At 35.5% G+C, this 20337-nt stretch overlaps 1 protein-coding gene across 4 annotated transcripts in view; it reads left to right on the top strand.

Annotated features, from left to right (window-relative positions):
• PDE1A (phosphodiesterase 1A) overlaps positions 1-20337 on the top strand; it is a 286129-nt gene that overhangs the window by 256306 nt on the left and 9486 nt on the right. For all 4 annotated transcript variants that reach the window (XM_090281369.1, XM_090281359.1, XM_090281351.1 and 1 more), the window contains 3 exons: positions 7139-7220; positions 9476-9593; positions 10671-10816. In XM_090281369.1, the coding sequence (XP_090137495.1) occupies positions 7139-7220; positions 9476-9593; positions 10671-10816 (346 nt within the window). The remainder of the gene's footprint in view (positions 1-7138; positions 7221-9475; positions 9594-10670; positions 10817-20337) is intronic.

Raw genomic sequence — 20337 nt, 5'->3', positions numbered from 1 at the left:
GAAAATGTTTTATACTTAACTGAGTGTTATTTACACAAGTGTGTTCATAATTAATACAGGTACAATTTCAACATAAATTTTTCCTTGATTTAGAAAATAATATATCAGAAAAAGGTGCTTCACTAATGACTTAAAGAACTCTAAAATAAGTCATTGTTTTAAAAAAGTATAACTCTACTAATTCCTAGAGACTCTTGAAAATTACTGATAGATATCCAAATAATACCATGACTTGTATTATCCCTGTCTTTTATTGGTTTCAAACCAGACAGAGAATAATTGACAGAATCATGAGGGTAATGAATTCAATGGAATTGAGTGCAGATGTTTTTGAAGTTCATCTCATTCTTGAATTTTCCAGAAAGATGACTGATACCAATAATGAAGCTTCCAGCATACAGTGATTTTCAACATCCGAATTTCAGGGTAGAAGGAAATTGTTCCATAATGCTGCTTTCTCATTCCCAGGGCTTAGGAAACAGTGACTCAGATGTCTGAATATTAATGTTTAAAATATACCCAACACAAAAGGTCAAGTCTTAGAATAAGTATAACATTATGCTTGGTTTTGTCATCTGCATTTTTCAGATTGTGTTACTTAGAGGGAAAAGTTATCAGGTTTTGGTTTTGTTTTGACAAGACTCTTGGTTGACAATAATAGACATTCATGTAACCCCAAAATGTTCAGAAATGACAGTCTTTGCTTTGATACCTTTAATGTTTAAGGCAATATACCTATAACCCTAAGGACAGTAAAGTGTGTATGCTACTATGGGCTATTAGAAAATCAAACTATCTCTGTTAGCATTGTCTCTTTTCTTCAACTATAAAAATTCTCTCAGAGCATAATAAATTGATTTCAGATTTTACTTTTTAATGGTGGAATCTCATAGCGCTCTGTCTCTAGATTTTTAAAAGTAATGATGTTCATATCCACTTCAGAAACATATATAGCAAAACAGGAGAATGTGGAGTTAAAGATCAAATTGTGCGAGTTTATACTGCCAGCAAACTTGTTTTACAAGCAAAACAAGTTTATGAGACTTTTGCTAAAATATGACCTTGACTCCAACAGGTAAAATTCTTTCATGCATTCAGTTAACTAGTGAGTCTCCCAGTCCCCTTACCTATTCTTAGCCATACCACGTATTTTAGCCCTTTGGAGGTGGGTAGAGCAATGAATCTAAAACTCCTTAGTGTATGCTTTGCTCTGAGTGTATTTGACATAAGCTATTTAACTGAATATGTGTATCTATGCCGAGGCCCTGGATGTTGGCAGGACTGCAATAGTTCTTTCATGATTTTTCTTATTCTTGCTCATCTTCATATCACCACCTGTGAAACTATCACTTGTAGAATCACAGTGCTGAGCGATCCCTTCTCACTATGTAGCTAAATGACGGGGGTTATTATCTCAGTCAAAAGAGCACTTTTATAAAGCAATTTGAATATATAATCCTTCATTCCTTTGGAATGTACTAAAAATTGAAATATTATGTCATGATCCACTGTCTGTACTAGAGAATTTGAGGCAAATCAGACAGGGCCTGCCCAGAACTCATCACTGCCCACAGCTGCAGTATAAGTGTAAACATTTTATGTTTCTTGTTGAATAAAGTATTTTATGTATATTGAGCAAGCATAAGAAGCCTGATAATTCCAAAGTAAGAGATAATTGGACTTAGCTTCAGAAAACCCACCTGTAAGCCCTAGCTTTCCATCCTTCCAGTAGAGGGAATATGAGTCTTCACCTTCTTAACTATAAAATGGTATTAATTCAACTTCACCTCCACCCAGGGTGGTTGTAAAATACAAAATGATAGAATAAATGTGAGAGGTCTTAGAGACATAATACAAATATGAGAGATTGGCATTACTTGCTATTTCTCTCAATCTATTTTAAGCTTTATATTTTTCCAAGGCAAAGTATTAGAGAGCCATTGATATTTTATTTGATACTTACTTAAAGCCAAACTTTGAAGGGTCTGGCTGTAATTTAAAAAGCACATTCCCAACACAACTACAGTTTAAAAATTAGCCTATTAAGAGAAGTATTTTTTCTTCTGCTCTGTGGAATATAGCACTAGGCTTGAAATTTGTTCAGTAGGTTTTAACAAAATTAGAGACTGAATAATAATTCAAAAATAAAAATTAATAAGAGAAAGAACTGGTTTTTAGAATCAAGAGCAACAAGAAAATTTATGTGTGCATGTTTGTGCACATATAAACACACACATATGTGTGTGTACATATACATGTGTATGAATTAATGTTTCAGAAAAATACAAAGGAATTTTGGGATGTTTTGACTTCTAAATCAATTTCTTATCAGTTTGTTTACTAAGTTTATTTTATATAACAAAAGAGCTTAAATAGACATTAACAATTTTTAACATTGTGCATTTTTGGGAGACAAACAAGTGTAGACCAAGCCATTTGTATCGTCCTTTAAAATCCCATCAATGTTACTCCGATCCTTGGTGTAACTATGATACTTTAGGTATACTTTCTAAAGCCAGAAGCAAATGGTAGCAAGAAGAGATCAGAATTGTATCCAGAATTTGCAGTCTTGAGAAACTCTTTATTTTTGGCTCTTGAGAGAGCAGCTGATGGTAAAGAAAATAAAGCAGATCCTTATTTCCAAGGCATTTTTCACAGCACACCTGTGAAGTCATCAACATAGTTCATGCCCTCTCTGAGCATTCATGCCAGTCCACTGCCCTCTGACTATAATGGGTGCATTTTGAAAATGCTCCGTTCATTTCAATGAAGACTGATATTACTGAGAAATTAGAGGTGTAGGTACTATCCAAGAAAATAACCATTAGTAAAGGAAGAGAGATTTTTACTTCTTAGACTCTTCTTGAACAGACACAGTAGGTTGGCAAGATAACAAGTTAATACAATTAAAATTAAAAAAATAATCACTGATATTAAAATTTGTTCAAACTTCATACTAAATAAACCCAATAACTAAGTGAAGTTTTCCATTTTTCAAATAGTTGCTTTGTGACATGTGAGAAAAAAAAAAAGGTACATGTATAAAACCTACATTTACCAATAGGCATACCTTGCCAGCCAAGGAGAAACAAAATACTGGAAATCCAAGTTATTTAGAAGGGAAGTTCAAAATTATTGTTTTATCCTAAATTGTAAACAGCCAGACTCCTTTATTTTCTTCGATGTTGCTAGAAATAGTATAAAGTGTGTTGTTTAAAAATAAATTGTATTTCCCATAATAATAAAAATGCAGTTAATTAGTGTATTCTCAGCTAAGAATCTGGTATCACAAATTTAGAGATACAACAAAAACATTTTCATAAATGTAAAAAACTATAGCTCTGAGCCAGAATAATACCTTAAAATTTAAAAATCAAAGCTTAAAGTTTTAAGAAGAATTAAAGTGTAAGCATCAATAACACAAGGCATATTAATGCTCTGTAAAATATTTATAACACTCACAAAAATAACTATATCATATAAATTCTGCTAAAATTGAATGTTAGTTATAACAATCATTAAACATTTAATCAGTTTTGGTGACTTTCTTAGAATTTAGAAGGGCCATTTTTAGGAGAAATGCAGGAAAGTAATTAGGTGACCTAAATTTCTTAAATAAGTTGTTCAAAGAAGACTAAACTATTGCATCTGTCCCTCCTTTTAAATCTCAATTCAATTGCCCTATGTAAATAGAGGGCCCTCATGTACATCTTTTGGCCTTACGTGCGTGGCCCCCAAGCCTGTGGCCAGAGGCTCGCCCCATGTTTGTTGGTGGTGTTTCTTCCATGATTAAAGCTTAGGTTTCAGTGCAAAAAGCTTTCTCAAGATTTTATACTTTACTTTTTTCTACCTTCTGCATTTCTTTAAAACTATAGAAACTATTTGACTTCAGAGAAAAATGCAAAAAAGAAAAACATACGCCATTAAGTCACTCCATTTGACAGCTTGTTTGCAGCTATCAGAGCATTTTACACCATTAGGAAAGTATAAAAACAATTATTAGGACTTTGTCATGGTCTTTCAGGGAAGAACTCTCAGCAGCCTCCAAGGGAATCACAGGGACAGGCATGAGCTGTCAGGCCCGAGCACATCAGACTCCTTTCTTTCCATGTTGATGGGGCCACTTCCTCTACTTCCCCACCTGCAGGCTCATCCCAAGGACAGAAGCAGAGACCTAGGGGTATAATTGAGTGGCTACAGTTAATTGAGTTTAGTGGCTTTAGGGCCCTATAATTTTGCTCCAATCACTTGTATGAGTGAATGCCTCAGAACATATGTGTGTTCAATAAGTTATTGCTCTTTAAAAGTATATATTTGGCCTCCTGAAGACAGCACAGTCAAATGACAGCACAACCCCATAAGGAGCTAGTTGACATGTACAGAGCCTGTGGCTTTGACCCCTTATTTCATCTCAAAGGAATGTAAATGTTCCCTATCATGGACAGAATAAGAAAAATTGTAGAGTTTGTCAAACGTATACACTGGAGCCCTCATTTCCTCTTTACATTTCTTTTCTTCTCCTTTAGTAGTAACTGACTTGTCCCACTGGGTTTCTTATGCCTCATGGTATGGCTGCAGAGCTCCGTACTAAACTTGTATGCATAGCTTTTATTTCCCCTAAAGAGTAAGTACCACTTTAAAATATTTATAAATAAATTAATCAATGAACTTTAGTGTCCAGTGAGTTTTAGCAGTGGAAATTTAATATGCTAAATCAATTATAGATTTCAAGAAGCAAATAGAATATAAAATCTCTCACTCCCTCAATAGGAAAGTTGACTCTGCATAGATCTGTCAAATGACTGAGTCCTAATATTGCCATTCAGCATTCTATAAAATTTAGCTCATGGTAAATCATCACATTGCCTTTTTAAGGCGCAACTTAACACTTTTAGGTCAAACAAAGAACTTATATAAAAATACATATATTAAAATATCAGATAGCAGCCCCTTGACCAATAAAGCCAATTAGTTGTATCTGCATATATCAAATAAGTATTCCCAATATCACATTTTCCATGAAGTTTATGACTAGCTTTATTTCTATTTTAATAATAGTAATATCATTTATATTTCAACATAAACTATTAATGATATTATTCTTTTGCCTATTCCCAACATGTTAAAAATCAAATCCATAATAACTTTCAAATCTGGTGCCCACACAGTTTGTCTTATTTCTATTCATGGCATCAAAGACTTCTTTTCATTCAGATTTTAAGCCCAAATCAATCTCAAGTCACTTCAAGCCATCCTCCACACTGTTGACAAATTAATCTTTCAAAATTCAATTCCTGTCATGTTAATTCCTTGCTAGAAAAGAGGAGGGTGGCAATGCCTTTCTGTTACATTAGATTAACTACCAACATTTTTTCTTGTGGTTTAATGCCATCCAAGATATGCATTAGACATCATAAATACCTTTAATTGGCAAAGCTCTGTATTTTTGCTATTACAAATGATGATTCTTAGCTAACATTTAATGACTTCATTAAACATGAAGCCTTCTCCTTGGGCTACACATACATTAGCTCGTGTAACTTCAGGATAATTCTATTTGGTAGATACTAGTATATCTTTATTCCTAAAATGAGTAGACCAAAATTACCAAGTTAGGTAACATGAGGATAATTGATTTTTGACAAGGCTATGGTATATCTGAAGTAACAGAGATAACCAGCTGAACAACAGTGATTCAATACTATGTCTTGTGATTCCAAAGTTAATGATCCTAATAATCCCCTTTCATCTGTCCATTTAGCTGGGAATAAACATTAATTCCACATGGAATGGATGTTGTTATTCTCTAAGGGAATAAGAGTAGTTGATGGGAGAGGACACAGAAAATCTATTCCCTGTTTTCTTTAAGTCCTGGAGTGGTAAAATGTTCCTATGTGTAGCTACTTCTTTGGTGACCATATCTAGATCTCCCCAAACAACTCTGGTATCAAATTTTCCACTCCACATAATCAGAGGCATGGTTCAGAGGAAATGCACCAGAAACCATTGTCAATAAGACATTAAAGCCCATAAAATATATTGACTTGATGTTGTAAAGATCATGATGACATGACGTTAGAGGAGCAGAATGAGTGGACACTAAGTCCTCAGACAGTTGTTGCACTGTTACATAGATGTCATAACAAATCGGAAGTGAAGACCCCCTACCTTTTGTCCCCTGATTTCAGCCCCTGACCATGTGTCTCAAACTGTCAGCTTATGCAAGGCCAGTGTACCCCTTGAAGGTATGCAACCAATAACTTAGGAGAAAATAAATCCCAAAGCATTCTTTCAAATGGCCAATTGAAGTGAACAGGCCCAAAGTATTGTCTCTGTTTCTTTTGTAAGCATATCCTCTTAAATGCAAAGGAAAGAACCGATAAACTTTGTTACAATAAAGTTTTACCCAAAGCAGCCATCTTTATTTTAAGAGATGAAAATCTAATGACCTCTTCTGATGTTAAGCCCAAACATTTAAATGGAATTCATTAACATATGTGCTCACTTCATCTATATAAATAAGACCAAATAATTTAAAAAATCATTGATATTTAAATTTTCTGAGAAAATATTTTAAAAATTATGCATACAGAATTTAAGAATGTTAAAGATATTCTTTGTTACTTGCTGTGGGAAATTCAAATAAAATTGTTTAAAAAGTAGAAAGATGTTTCAAAATGCTCATATAATTTTAATTTTTAAAAGCAGCGTAACTAAGAATTCTTGATGCTGAAGCTCTGCTGATGTATTTGGCATAGGACAAAAAAAAAGGCAGAAAAATTTGTGAACTGGATTGTTAAATAAATGCAAAATACACACTAAGATAACTATTTTGTGGTGACTTTAGAAAATTCCAACGAGCAAGGTGTGTCTGTAATTGAGAGGTTGTAATACAAAGCAGAGTCTCCACATGCTGAAAATGTTCATTTCTTTTTTCCTTTGTAATATGTTCCCAAAGCAGACCATCCAAGTAGAATTATATAAACTTAGACTACAGCTTTTGGTGTTATCAAAGTAAATAAATACAGAGTGCCAATTAAGAAATGAAAGCTGTGGCTTTTGGCTTTGTATCTAGGCCCCTTGTTATCTGAGCTTCTCCAAACCAAGTCTGTATACTAATGAGTTTTCCTTTTTGCAGGGAGATAAAGAAGCTGAGTTAGGGCTTCCATTTTCCCCACTTTGTGATCGGAAGTCGACAATGGTGGCCCAGTCACAAATAGGTATGCGGGAGAGGGTGGTCACAGAGAGCGGATGTCTCTGTCAGTTTTCAAATGGATACGCTGTGTTGTTCAAAGGAGCAACATCCATGAGAACCTCATTCCATCATCATGATAAATCTGTTCTTTAGGCACACCTGTCTATATAGTGCTAAATCATATGCTTTATTAAAACATTCTCACAAAATGAATTCAATAAAGCAGCATGAGTAAATGTAATTATTATTGTTTGTAATCCTTTTACAAAAAAAGATTTTAATCTTGTGAAAGGGACAGCATTTTATTCTGTTTTTGTGGCTGATTATTGTTTTCTGTAATTTAATCTTTTGAATATGGAACAATTTAATAATAATATTCATATATCTGTTCTGTTATCACTAAACTTGCATAATATGTTTAATATACTAACTCATATTCTTCTGGAAAAAATTCTTATGCTATGAATAGATAAGCCAACAATAAGAAATTTGTAAAATGATACTGCTTGCAACCATATTCATTCTTTTTATTTGTATTTGTGTTGGAGACTTCAAGTCCAACCCATTATTAAAATGTATTATCGCTATGCTCTGTAGCTCAAATATTTGTAATAGTCATTGCCTGGGCCAGCATCTTCATTACTTCATAACTATTAGATGGCTACCTTACCTCTGTAGCTGTTCCAGTTCCACCTCCTACAAATGGGGTCAGCTGTAAGAGAGTTTCTTGCTCTGACCTTTCCCCTTTCCCACCCAAGTTCCAACAGCTGTGTTTCTAGAAGCATAACACACGTGTCTGTCGTTCAGATGTGAGTGTGGTAGGCTAAGGACCTCCTCAGGCAACCTGGGAGGAATAGAAGTTTCTGAGACCCATGGCTGTAATAGAAATTGGTGCTATGTTAGTGCAGATAACTTCTTATTTGACAGTCCATATCCCAGGCACTTAAAACCATAGTCGGAACTTTAAGCAGCACCCTGGGTGGCCAATTAACATTGCTCTGACCTCAAGGCACCAATTAATACACAAAACTATTGAAGTTTTTTAAATTAAAAATGTACCTTAATATATTCTATGGCTAAACCAGTTATCTGAAATGTGAATTGATTTTATCTGAATATCTGGTGGATGGGCTACCCTTCAAATGTGGACATTGCTCGGGGCCCTGTTACCTAAAAAGCATTGCCCTAGTTATTCTGTATTCAGATGGTAGTCTGCTGCTCCCAGAGGTGTTTTGGGCAACCAGTGCTGGGCTGCCAGCACCACACCTCTCCTGGAACCTTGGGGGGTTGAACGTACACAATGCTTAAAATAGGTTGCACTCTCTTCCACCTAGACACTGGGTTGGTAAGTGCCCTATTCTCTCCATGTGTCAGTTCCTGTCTTGATGAGTACTTTAAATGTAAAAGTCTTTATTCATTCTGACATCTCCAAGTGGTGAGATTAATGCTGTCTCCCAGAGATGGTAGTGTTCTCTTTGCTGATTTGACAGAACACGCCCACACGCTGTGAGCAGACACTTCACATCCAGAGAATAACAAACAGCAGTCTGAAATATTAACATACTGGCAGAAAGCTCTAACTAATATATCAGAAGGGGAAAAAAAGTGGTTGATCTCCTATTACCTGAGAAAAAACTTCAATTTTATTTCTTTGAAGCTTAGATATTATTTCTTGTTGGTCAATAATAAATTTCAACAATCAAGTGAAGACCTTTCAGAAAGGGTAATGATCCCTCTCATTGAGAAAGCCAAATATATTAATTCTGGTTAGATCTGAATTTATTGTTAACAATAAATAGTATGATGCTGAATAATAAGTAGAAAAGCCAATATACTGGACTTAGCAAGCTTAAATTGAATCTCTTCCATTGCTTGAGAGAATATTTTGTATGGCTGTTAGAACAGCGGTTCTCAACCTGTGGGTCGCCACCCCTTTGGGGGTCTAACGACCCTTTCACAGGGGTTGCCTAAGACCATCGGAAAACACATATATAATTACATATTGTTTTTGTGATTAATCACTATACTTTAGTTATGGTTGGGGGTCACCACAACATGAGGAACTGTATTAAAGGGTCACGGCATTAGGAAGGTTGAGAACCACTGTGTTAGACCATGCCTATAGATTAAGTGTTATTGGATAAAAATAATTGCAAGGGGTAAATAAACCAATATTATAGTGAATAATTGCGGTCAGAAGCATCAGAGACTCTTCATTATTACTAATTTTGGAATTCAGTAAATTGTAACATTTGAATTTATCTCTTTTTGCTTTTGTAGGTTTTATTGATTTCATAGTAGAGCCAACATTTTCTCTTCTGACAGACTCAACAGAGAAAATTATTATTCCTCTTATAGAGGAAGACTCAAAAACCGAAAATTCTTACGGATCAAGCAGGTTTGACATTTTCTTTTTTGCATCATTTTTCATCTTTGTGATGTTTCATAACCTTTCGCTTATAATTATCTTTATTATTTCTTACATCTAGGCAGAAAATTCTTCAAGAATTTTTAGATAGTACTGCCACCTAGTGGCTATGTATTATGTTGCATAAGCCGTTGAAATAAACTTTATGTCCATTACAAAAATATCAAAGTACTAAGTAGTATACCAGGTAGTATTCACTACCAATGAGAATAAAATTATTTGAATTTTTATTGAAGATGTAGGTATTGTTTCCTGGATATAGTAACATAACTTGTTGTGTTATTTTGCTTAAAAACAAATCAATCACAACCACTTGTATATCTAGACAGATGCCTTTATCAAAGTTAGCCTTTTAAATGACACAAATGCAATGACTCTATATAACATGTCCATCAGATAGACAGCTTACATTATTTTAAACTAGAATTTTTCATCGATAAATTTGCTAAGGGTTATTACTTAAAACTTCCAGTTGCAGAAAAGTCATGCTAAATTCTTAGCCATCTGAACACACAACTTTTCCTAATAGCACACCAACAGGTGCCCTAAATGTACCCTAATGGGGACACTGAGGAAATGTTCTACTTGAGAAAGATCCAGGTTAGCCTGGAGATTAAACGGTGGGGGAAGGAGCAGGTGCCACTGCCCACTTTGGGCTCCAGAATTGTGATGCCCCTTTGGTGATGTCCATTGATGGACACGCTAGTAAGTCAGCTCACCCCAAGGTTCTGTTGCTCCATAGCGTCTCCACCCTCTAAAATGTGAGCATCCCAACCTGCTGCTCTGGGAGACTCTGGCAGATTTGTGCATCTCTGACAGAGTCCCTGGCTCTCTCAATGAAGTAAGAAAAGAAGGCAGTTGAGCAGCACTAACATGTGCTCAGAATGGGGTCTGAGCATCTGCCATGCGGCTTCTCCAGTTGGTTTTATAAAGCATTTCAGGCTTTGCTCCCTGGTTCCATATCCTGACATTGGTATTTTCTGGTTTGTTGGTGATTACTGTTAGCTCAATTGCCTTTCTGGGTTTACACACTGCTGATTTGTTTAGACGATCGAACATGAAAGGCGCTGGGAACGACAGCACCTACTCCCTGGACTACTCCCTTGCGAGTGTGGACCTGAAGAGCTTCAAGAACAGCCTGGTGGACATTATCCAGCAGAACAAGGAGAGGTGGAAAGAGTTGGCTGCACAAGGTAGGGCCGTTCAGGGAGCCTTCCTGTCACGTCCCTATTTCTGGCTTAGCTCCTCTGAGACTCTGGATTTTTTCCTCCTAGACTTATTCTTATAGAAAGTATGCAAGCCCTTGGTAGTATCTGGAATTTAGCTACCCTTTGATTATTCATAAGAGAGTGGGTTTACCTCTTAAAGAAAGGAGATTCTGCTCTGTTTCTGCCACGTGGGTGTCGGTGAACCGGCTATAAAGCCAGGACAGTAAACTGGTGACAAACCTTACGTGGCATATTAACCTCCTGTTCATTTCCAGGGGTACTTTGGAGACTGTGTTTTAGGCTTTGCAAGTGACTTTTGTGTTACCTTAGGAATGTAACACCTAGTGGCAGATTTGGGTGCCTGGTGGGTTCGTTTTTTATTGTTCTTCTTTCAATTTTACTAAGTTACTTTCTTGGCTGACAGTTTCTCTCATGAGTTGGGAAAGGCATCTGGAATTTACAACCAGAGAAAAATGTGAAGCTAGCTCTGGTTGTTTCTGATATATTTTCTGATTCAAATAAATTAGTCTGTTTCATTTACAGGGTATGTGAGTTAGTATCCATCATTAGCTTTCATGCAGGAAATCAGCATTCAAATTCCAGGCCTGGCCCCTGCCTTCTCGCACTCTCTCTTCTAGCTGTCCGGCCCATGCTCTCTGCTGGCTGCACAGTGGACTTCTGGCTTCTTAAAATACACAGGGTCTTTGCAGTGATTGTTTTTTCAGCTGGGAATTCTCTTGGATATCTCTGCAAGGTTGACTCCTTCTTGGCTGGCAAGCCTGTTTTAATGTTTAATTTGAAAAACACAGCATTTAAGAACTATTTAACTTCATTCTCATGTGGATCTCACAAGTTATAAATTATACTGTTAAGGAAATCAAAGCAGAAGACAGTTTTCTGACTTGCCCCAAATCTTACAATCAATAAGTGAAAGAGCTAGAATTCATTATTTCTTTTCAAATGTGGTTCCCTGGCACCCCATGCTGAACCCCCATGGTAGGCAGCATCCCAAAGAAACTCTCCTTGACCACGACAAGTGAAATACGTCCTCTGTCTTTTTTCTTCACTAGAGCCCAGTTTAGTCATTTCAAAGTGATACCACTCACCAATAATCAATGATATCTGTAAATTCCTTTCCTTATTTATCATGTCTTCCACATGGGAATGTACAGCCCACAAAAGTCACACATGGTCTACTGTGTTTTCCTGTGTATGCTCAGCAATTAGCGCAGTGCTAGGCATATAAGAGGCATTCAGCAATTATTTGCTTAATTAAATAGTTAATTAATCCTGTGTGATGTCATATTATTCCTCCACCTCTGCTATAAAAAAATAAAGAAATACTGATATAATGCCTTTATCTGAATTTGTAATGCACATTTTCTCAGCCCCATAAGTCTAATTATTTAAAAAAATTTAAATGCACATTTAACAGTAGATAATAGTAAAGTTAATCAGTATCTTTACTTTTTTACCAAATAACACAAAAACCATAGAAAAATTTGTCTTTGATATTTAAAAAAAGTTTAAAAATACAGACTTTGCATTCAATGAAATTTAAAATACGTCCTTGAAACTCAAGAATATAAGAATGACTGCTTTTGAACAGTGTTTTGCAAAATCAAGCTGGTGAAGCTGGTGCAAGAAGACTCTTTCAAAGTCTTCCCTGCATGCAGTGTCTCAGTCAGTCAGTGATTGTGGAGGGCTCTCTCAGACCCCAAAGGGTTCTAATTGCTAGGATTTTTCTGTTAAATCCTGCTGGTTTACCACTTACCCCAAATTTGGACCACATCCTCAGGCTTCAAAAGCCGTGGGTTTTCCCCACTTCTTCTAAACTTAATTTCCCACTTTATGTAGGAGAAAGCAGGGATTATTGCCCTCTCTTCTTGTTCCAAATCAAGCCTACCACGTGTGCAGCAAAGCTGGTTTCTGCAGCCATTCTCCAGCCAGGGTTGGCGAAAGGGAGCTTGGGTGCAGCTGGCTCCAGGCAAGGTCATAGCTTCCTGCTTATCGTACCAGAATTCAGCAATTTTTCATGAATAAATGCTTCTCCATTGTTGTGTTGCCTTGACTGATTTTCAGTGTGATGGAATAGTTGTTTTGGTTAGTATTTTCCAATTTTTAAGTATATTTTATTGATTATGTTATTGCAGTTGTCCTGGTTTTTTTCCCTTTGCCCCCACTGCCTGGTACCCTCTCTTTCCTCCAGTAATCTCCCCCTTAGTTCATGTTCATGGGTCATGAATGTAAGTTCTTTGGCTTCACCCTTTCCTATACTATTCTTAACTTCCCCCTGTCTATTTTGTTCCAACAATTATGCTTCTTGACTCTGCACCATTTCCCCTTCCTCCCAGCTGATAATCTTCCAGATGACCCCTATACTTATGATACTGTTCCTGTTCTGGCTGTTTGCTTGGTTTGTTTTTGTTTTTATTTTTTAGATTCAGTTGTTGATAGTTGTAAGTTTGTTGTCATTTTAATGTTCATAGTTTTGATCTTCTTCTTTTTCTTAAGTAAGTCCCTTTAACATTTTATATAATAATATCTCTGTGATGATGAACTCCTTTAGCAAAAAGAGTTACCTTGTCTGGGAAGCACTTTATCTGCCCTTCCATTCTAAATGATAACCCTGCTGAATAGAGTAATCTCAATTCTAGATCCTTGCTTTTCATCACTTTGAATATTTTCCAATTTTATACTTGTTTTATATGAAGAGGAAACACTCAAACTCTTAACACTGCTCAAACAGAAAGTCCTCTTCCTCCACATTGGTTTTTGAGAGAATTAAATGAGTCGATTTATGCAGTCTGCTTAGAAGTACCTAGAATAGTAACACAATTTGTTGTTATTACTGTAATTATTATTTACATTTCTTCTGTTATATGTTTTAGGAATTAGAAATATAGTAGAAAACAAAAGAGACTGTAATTCCTGTCCTCATGAAAAATGGAGTGAAAGTTAGGAGTAGGATTGCAATTTTAAACAAGGAGGTCAGAAAAGGTTTTATTGAGAAAGTGATAATTTAAGAAAGTACATGAAGGAAGTTAGAAAGAGTTATGGGGAGGCCTGGGTAAGGAGTGGGAAATACATTTTCAGACAGAGGAAATAACCAGCAAAATATCTGGAAAGTCAAGCTTGCCTGACATGCAAAAGTAACAGGACGCAAATGAAGCTGAGGGACCCTGAGCAAGTGGAAATAACATAGGGAATGTGATAAGTGGGTAATGTGCCACACCATTGGTTTTGGCCAAGGACAGATAGGTAACCAAATTTGTAGAACTTTGAAGAAGAAAATAAAATGATCTGAATTGAAGTTTTTAAAGAATCACTCTAGCTACAGAATGGAAAATATTCTTCTCTTTGGGAGGCAAAAATGGAAACAAGGAGGCCAAAATAGTGGATAGTGCTCATAACTCAGAACAAAGAAGGGTGTTAAATCAGGTGGTAGTTGGGGGAGGGAAGGAGCAAAGTGTATCAACTCTGGACACATAAAGATGGTGGCTTAAGCCAGTATGCATGGGTAGGAAGTAAAAGCAAAAAGGGACTGGGTTCTAGATATATTCTGAAAGCAGAACTGATAAAATTTGTTAGCATATTAGATGTGGATTATGAAATCAAGAGTCAAAATTATGCCAGGGTTTTTGTTTTCTTACAATTAATTGTGTGTATGTAAATTTATATAATTATTTTGCTGAACAGGTTGGCATCTCTAGCAAAACTGAAGATGCACATGCCAGATTTCCCAATAATTTCACCCAGAGAAACTTTTGCTCATGTGTGTCAGAAGACATAAGCAAAATGTTCACAGCAGCATTGTTTATGAGTGCAAAATACCTGAAAAAATAGTAAAATAAATTCATAAGCTGTGATGTATTCATATTATGGAAGAGCATACTACTGTTTGGATAAATAAACTTCAGCTGTGAACATCAACAGGGATAAAAGACACAAACAATATTGAACAAAATCTGCAAGCTGCTGAAATATAGCAAGATGCCATTTCTAGAATATTTAAAAACCTTACAAGCTAAACAATAGATCTAATAATACACTTGATAAGACTAAAGAATGATGAGGAAAATATTCAGAATCTAGGGGTAAGTTTGGGGTTTTATTTAGAAATTAGTAATATTTTATTTCTTAGGTTGGGTGCTAGACACACAAATAGTTTTACTTAACATATATGTTTTATATATGTGCATATAATCCATTTGTATGAATAGAATATTTTCTAATAAAAATGAAAGATGTGATCTGCTATGTAGAAACATATGCATGTACTTAGTCTTAAAAACACTAAAGATGAAATTTTATGATAATTATATTGAGATGAGAATAAGCAAGTTATATGATGCTTAGAGCTTTGCAATATTAATTAAATTTTGAGGCTCTGAACAGAATCCTGAATGTTTGGTCATTATCATATTAGTCCTGAAGCTATATTTCAGCATATCTAAAAAAATATCCTACTAATCCAATAGCAGTAGTAGGTGTCGCTGCTTAGGTCCCAAAGAATAAAGTCTCTGGGTTATCAGTTTTAACAACAACAATAAACCTCACTTTTTAAAAGAGTAATTTCACTTGTCAAGTCTTCTATTAAGGATCTGGAAACATCCATCTAAGAATGTTACATGTAAATGCATTCCTTTTTGACATGAAGACTTTTCAAAAATTAAAAAATGCTTTTCTCCATTCCAAATGGTTTATTATTTTGGTTAAATCTTATCCATTTAGAGTAAGAAAAGTGCTTTCATATTCCTCAGCATCTTAAGTCTGCTCAAGAGCAGATAGGAAATTTTGAGAAGATGCATGTGGCCCTGGCCAGGTAGCTCAGTTGTTTAGAGCATCATCCTGGTATGCCGAGGTTGCAGGTTTGATCCCTAGTGAGGGCATGTACAAGAATCAACCAATGAGTGCATAAATAAATGGAACAACAAATCTCCCTCTCTCAAAAATAAATTTAGGAAAAATTTTTTTAAAAGAACATGTGTATATTTGTGTGTCTATCTTTTTAGTTCGTCGGGTGGAGGGAAATGTTGAGAAGAGTCACTTTTTTATTTCTACTGATAAAGTTTCAGGAAAATCATGTAACTTTCTTTAACCTCATAAAATTGACTATAAAATAATACCTACCTTAATGAAGGAGTAGACAATCCTATAAATTTTTGCTCAGTCTCCAGCCATCTCCAATCTATGATGCAGCTTTGAGAGCAAGGCACCTAAGGAAGTAAAACAAACAAACAAACAAACAAAAAAGCACATTTGCCTATACTGGTGGCAAATGGGTGACAGATGCCTAATTAAGAACCAGAGAAATCATATACAAGAAAGAAGTGTATGCATTTTAAAGTGCCATGTGGACACAGCTGATTTCATTGGTGAACAACATTTGGATCTGGAGCTGGGATTGGGGAGTGGATTGGGTTCAGACTAATGAACTATAAAAGAGCAGTGCCTGAATAGCAAACATAAATATCTATTCTTTCTCAAAGCAAAAGAGTTACTTTTGTAAGCCACCTGAGAGTTGATTCACCTTTAGGTGCAAGAATTCCAAACTGAATCAGGTCCACCAAATCCACCTGGATAAAAACAAAAGCCATAGGTCAAACCCAGATCTGTTTCCTTTCCTATCTTCTCAAGGAGAATGTGTACTTCAAAAAAACTACTTATGTCCCGGAACGGAAACTGGGGAAGGGGGTCAGCCTGGAATGAAAACGCAATATGTTTCTTACTGTACTGAGTAATTTTATGATTTATTTGATATTAATTCAAATCCTAAAATACTAGACTCAAAGAAGATTAAGAAGTGAAAAAGGAGGCAATGTGGGAACTGAGATGCTACTGGATTTGCATTGTGTGTGAATCACAACTGTTTAGAACCAGAAGGAAAGCTAGAGCTATAGCTTCAGGCAAGCTTGACACTTTAGAATATGAATTAGAAATTTCAAACACACAAGTATCTTCTAGTTTCTTTTTGCAACTTATTTCCTACATGACTGCTTTAGAGTCATAGAATATGTTGAGTATGATATCATGCATTTGAACCTTTTGAGACCTGGTTTTGGCTTAAGTGGCTCATACGTGCCACTCAAAAAGAAAAAGTATTTTTTTAGATTAAATTTATCGGGGTGACATTGGTTCATAGGAAGATGATTTGGCTTTGGGTTGTGGGCACACAATGCAATATACAAATCATGTGTCATGGAAATGTACACCTGGAACCTATATGACCTTATGAACCAATATCACCCCAATAAAAATTTAGTATTTTGATTAGAATTATTTGATATCAATTTGGAAGACTTGTCATCTTTATTAAATTATTTTCCTAGCCATATATATTTTATCATTCATAGGTCTTTTTCATGTTTCTCAGAAAGTTTATTTTTTCTTAATAATAAAAATAATAATGATTAAAAATTCTTATTAGTGTTATTAGACATTAGGCATTATAGTAAGCATATACAGGGTGGAGTAAAAGTAGGTATACAGATATGAGTACATGAAACAGTTTATTTTTTGCAGTATTATTTATTAATAACTGTATTATTTTCCATCCAAAAACTGTAATCTGCTTTAGTCACATCCTGTACTATATTATGTAATCACTTAATATTTAAATTTTGAATATACTTTTATTGCATTTTCCATCAGTATTTTATATTTGTTGTTTTTGTGAATGGCTATTTTTTGCAGGTGTATAGAAATATATTTGTTTTTGAATACTGATCTTCTGTAAATAATGACAGTTTTTTCTTTCCCAAATGTATATCTTTTATGATTGTTTTCCTTGAGTCCACTTAACTAGAAAATTTATCCAAAAGATTCTGACATGGGAGTGGTGATGACATTCAGCTTGTCTGTGAATTTAAAGGGAAGGTGTTTAATGTTTCAGCAGGTAGTGTGGTATTTCTTAATTTCTTTGATCTCCTCTTTAATTATATTCCCATTGATAAATAATTTGTTAAGAAAATGTATTTTAAATGAAACATTTAGTTTAATCAAATGTCTTCTCTGTAGCTTTAAAATAATTTATATGATTTTTCTTTTTAATTGGTTCATATAGTGAATTATATTAATAGATCATTTAACATTGAACCACCTTGTGTTCCTCGAATAAACCCAACTCAATCCAATGTATTAACCTTTTAAAATTACTTTTGATGGCTTTTAAAAATATATATTTATGAATGAGATTAGTCTATCATTTCTATTTCTCATACCAACCTGGTCTTGTTTTGGTATTGAGGATAAACTAACCTCATAAAATAAGTTGGAATTTTTAAATTCTGCCACCTCTCAAAATTACAGATAAGAGAAGATGACGAAGGTCTTTTCTACTTCTATTTCCAAAATCTTTTACACTTTTTGTAACAGTGAGGAATTGTAACAGTGGGGAACTGTAACCCACCCTACTATTCTCTTGACATTGTTTCTGTAAATGCTGACTCTGACTAATATGTAGCTTGCAGATAAACAGCATGTTTGTATAAAAATCCTTGGAACTAACTTCAAAAGATACAGAGTTTGACCTTCAGGCATCCCAGCTCTAGGAAATTTGCTGCCTCCATGGAGCCAGGATGACATGTAGCTGGGATGACTAAGCCAGGGTGATGTGCACCAGACCATCACTTGCCTGATAGGAAGGGGTTGTGCTCATCTGCACGTAGAGAACTTTTCAATCCCCTTCCTTGATCTCTTTGTTCTGCTTCCCTTCTCCTTTCTTATAAAAACCTCTGCTGCACTGAGATGTGGAGATGGGCTTGGGAATATAAGTCCCCCATTTTCTCAGGGGACTGGAACTTGAATAAACCATTTTCCTCCCCCCCAGGATCTGCCTCATGAGTTTGGCTTTCATTGTGTCAGGCAGCCAGACCTGGGTTCATCACTTTCACACTCAAAATGTGACTGATCTGACAAAACCCAAGATCTTGTGACAGAGGCAATTAAGTATTTAGCTTTCTTGTGTCTTCCGACTCTTTTCTCTTCTCCATCTTCCTTTGGGTTCCATAAGTTGTAAAAAAAAAAAAAAAAAAAAAAATCCCTGGGACAGTAAGAAGTTAAACTTCTCTCACCACCAACCTTGAATTCTCACCTTACCTGTATTGCTTCTCTTGGAGAAAAACTCAATCTGCCCTGGCTGGTGTGGCTCAATGGATTGAACACCGGCCTATGAACCAAAGGGTCACTGGTTTGATTCCCAGTCAGGGCACATGCCTGGGTTGTGGACCAGGTCTCCAGTTGGGGACAGGCAAGAGTCAACCACACATTGACGTTTCTCTTTCTCTCTTTCTTCCACCCTTCTCTCTCTAAAAATAAATAAATAAAACCTTAAAAAACAAACAAACAAAAAAAAACCTCTCAATCCATGTCCAGTGAATGAGAAACTTATATAACTTCTGGAAGTGTGGGTGGGAAGATAGAGTTTGACTAAGTATTTTCCAAGTAACTTTGTTCCAAACACAGTTTTGAATCTAATGATTAAGAATGTATGCTTTTGTTTCTGGGTACTTCTGTAACAACAACAATGTCTACCTGTATGAATGGGTGTGGGCCATGTAACAAACAGTGAGAACAAAACTAAGCTACTTAAGAGTTCATAGTATCATCTCATCAGCAAGGCATACAGTTTCAGAAGAAAAATTAAAAATAATACGATTGTTCAATTAACTATCTTTAAGACAATGTTACTATATTAACATTTATTAAGCATTTTTTACCACTTAGCAGAAAAAAAGATTAGAGCTTAATTTTTCTTTTACTTTGAATGATTACAAACTATCTGAATGATGTGATGCAAATTAATATATAATTTTAAATTCTTCAAGTTTTTTAGTGTGATTAAGAGTTTTAAGGAATGTTTCAGAGGTAATTTGAAACAGAGACATTTTTGTTATAGGAAAATCTGATTAAAAAAAAAAGACCACATTCTCTGTTTTGTACCAAGGTCTCAGGCACTCTTAAGGCATGGTAAGTATATTAACTCAGTTACTTAAATTATTTTTTTCTAGAAAGTACTGACAGGATCATAAAAGCCAATTAAAAATTGAGCCCTATAATATAGTATAAATAAGCAATTTGCTCTTCTTTCCACTCAGTTTCTAACTTAGGTGTTAATTGAATGTAGGTCTGGTGGCCTGCTGCAATGGAAGAGACAGGTGCTGGGGAGAAGGAAAAGGTTTCTTCAGATGCCAGCATTCCGAGAGGTTTGAGGACTCACATCACAAAGACTATCTCCACATCTCAGTGCAGGCAGATGTGTTTATAAGGAGGGAGAGGGGAGCAGGAGTAAGAGATCGAGGGAGGGGTTTGAAAAGTTCTCTGCATGCAGAGGAACACAGTCCATTCTGATAAGGGCCTCAAAACTGGTCCAGCACTGGTCTGGTGTGCGTCATCCTGGTTTTTGTCATCCCAGTTTCACGTCATGCTGGCTTCATGGTTGAAGGTCAGCAAGTCTCCCAGAGTGGGAAGACTGAAGGTCAGAGTTTCTATCTTTTGAAGTTAGT

The sequence above is a fragment of the Furipterus horrens genome, unplaced genomic scaffold (genome assembly GCF_987537825.1).
Source record: "Furipterus horrens unplaced genomic scaffold, mFurHor1.1.pri manual_scaffold_1, whole genome shotgun sequence".
Lineage (NCBI taxonomy): Eukaryota > Metazoa > Chordata > Mammalia > Chiroptera > Furipteridae > Furipterus > Furipterus horrens.
Note: the sequence above shows the minus strand (reverse complement) of the source record. Positions and strands in the feature narration are given on the sequence as shown.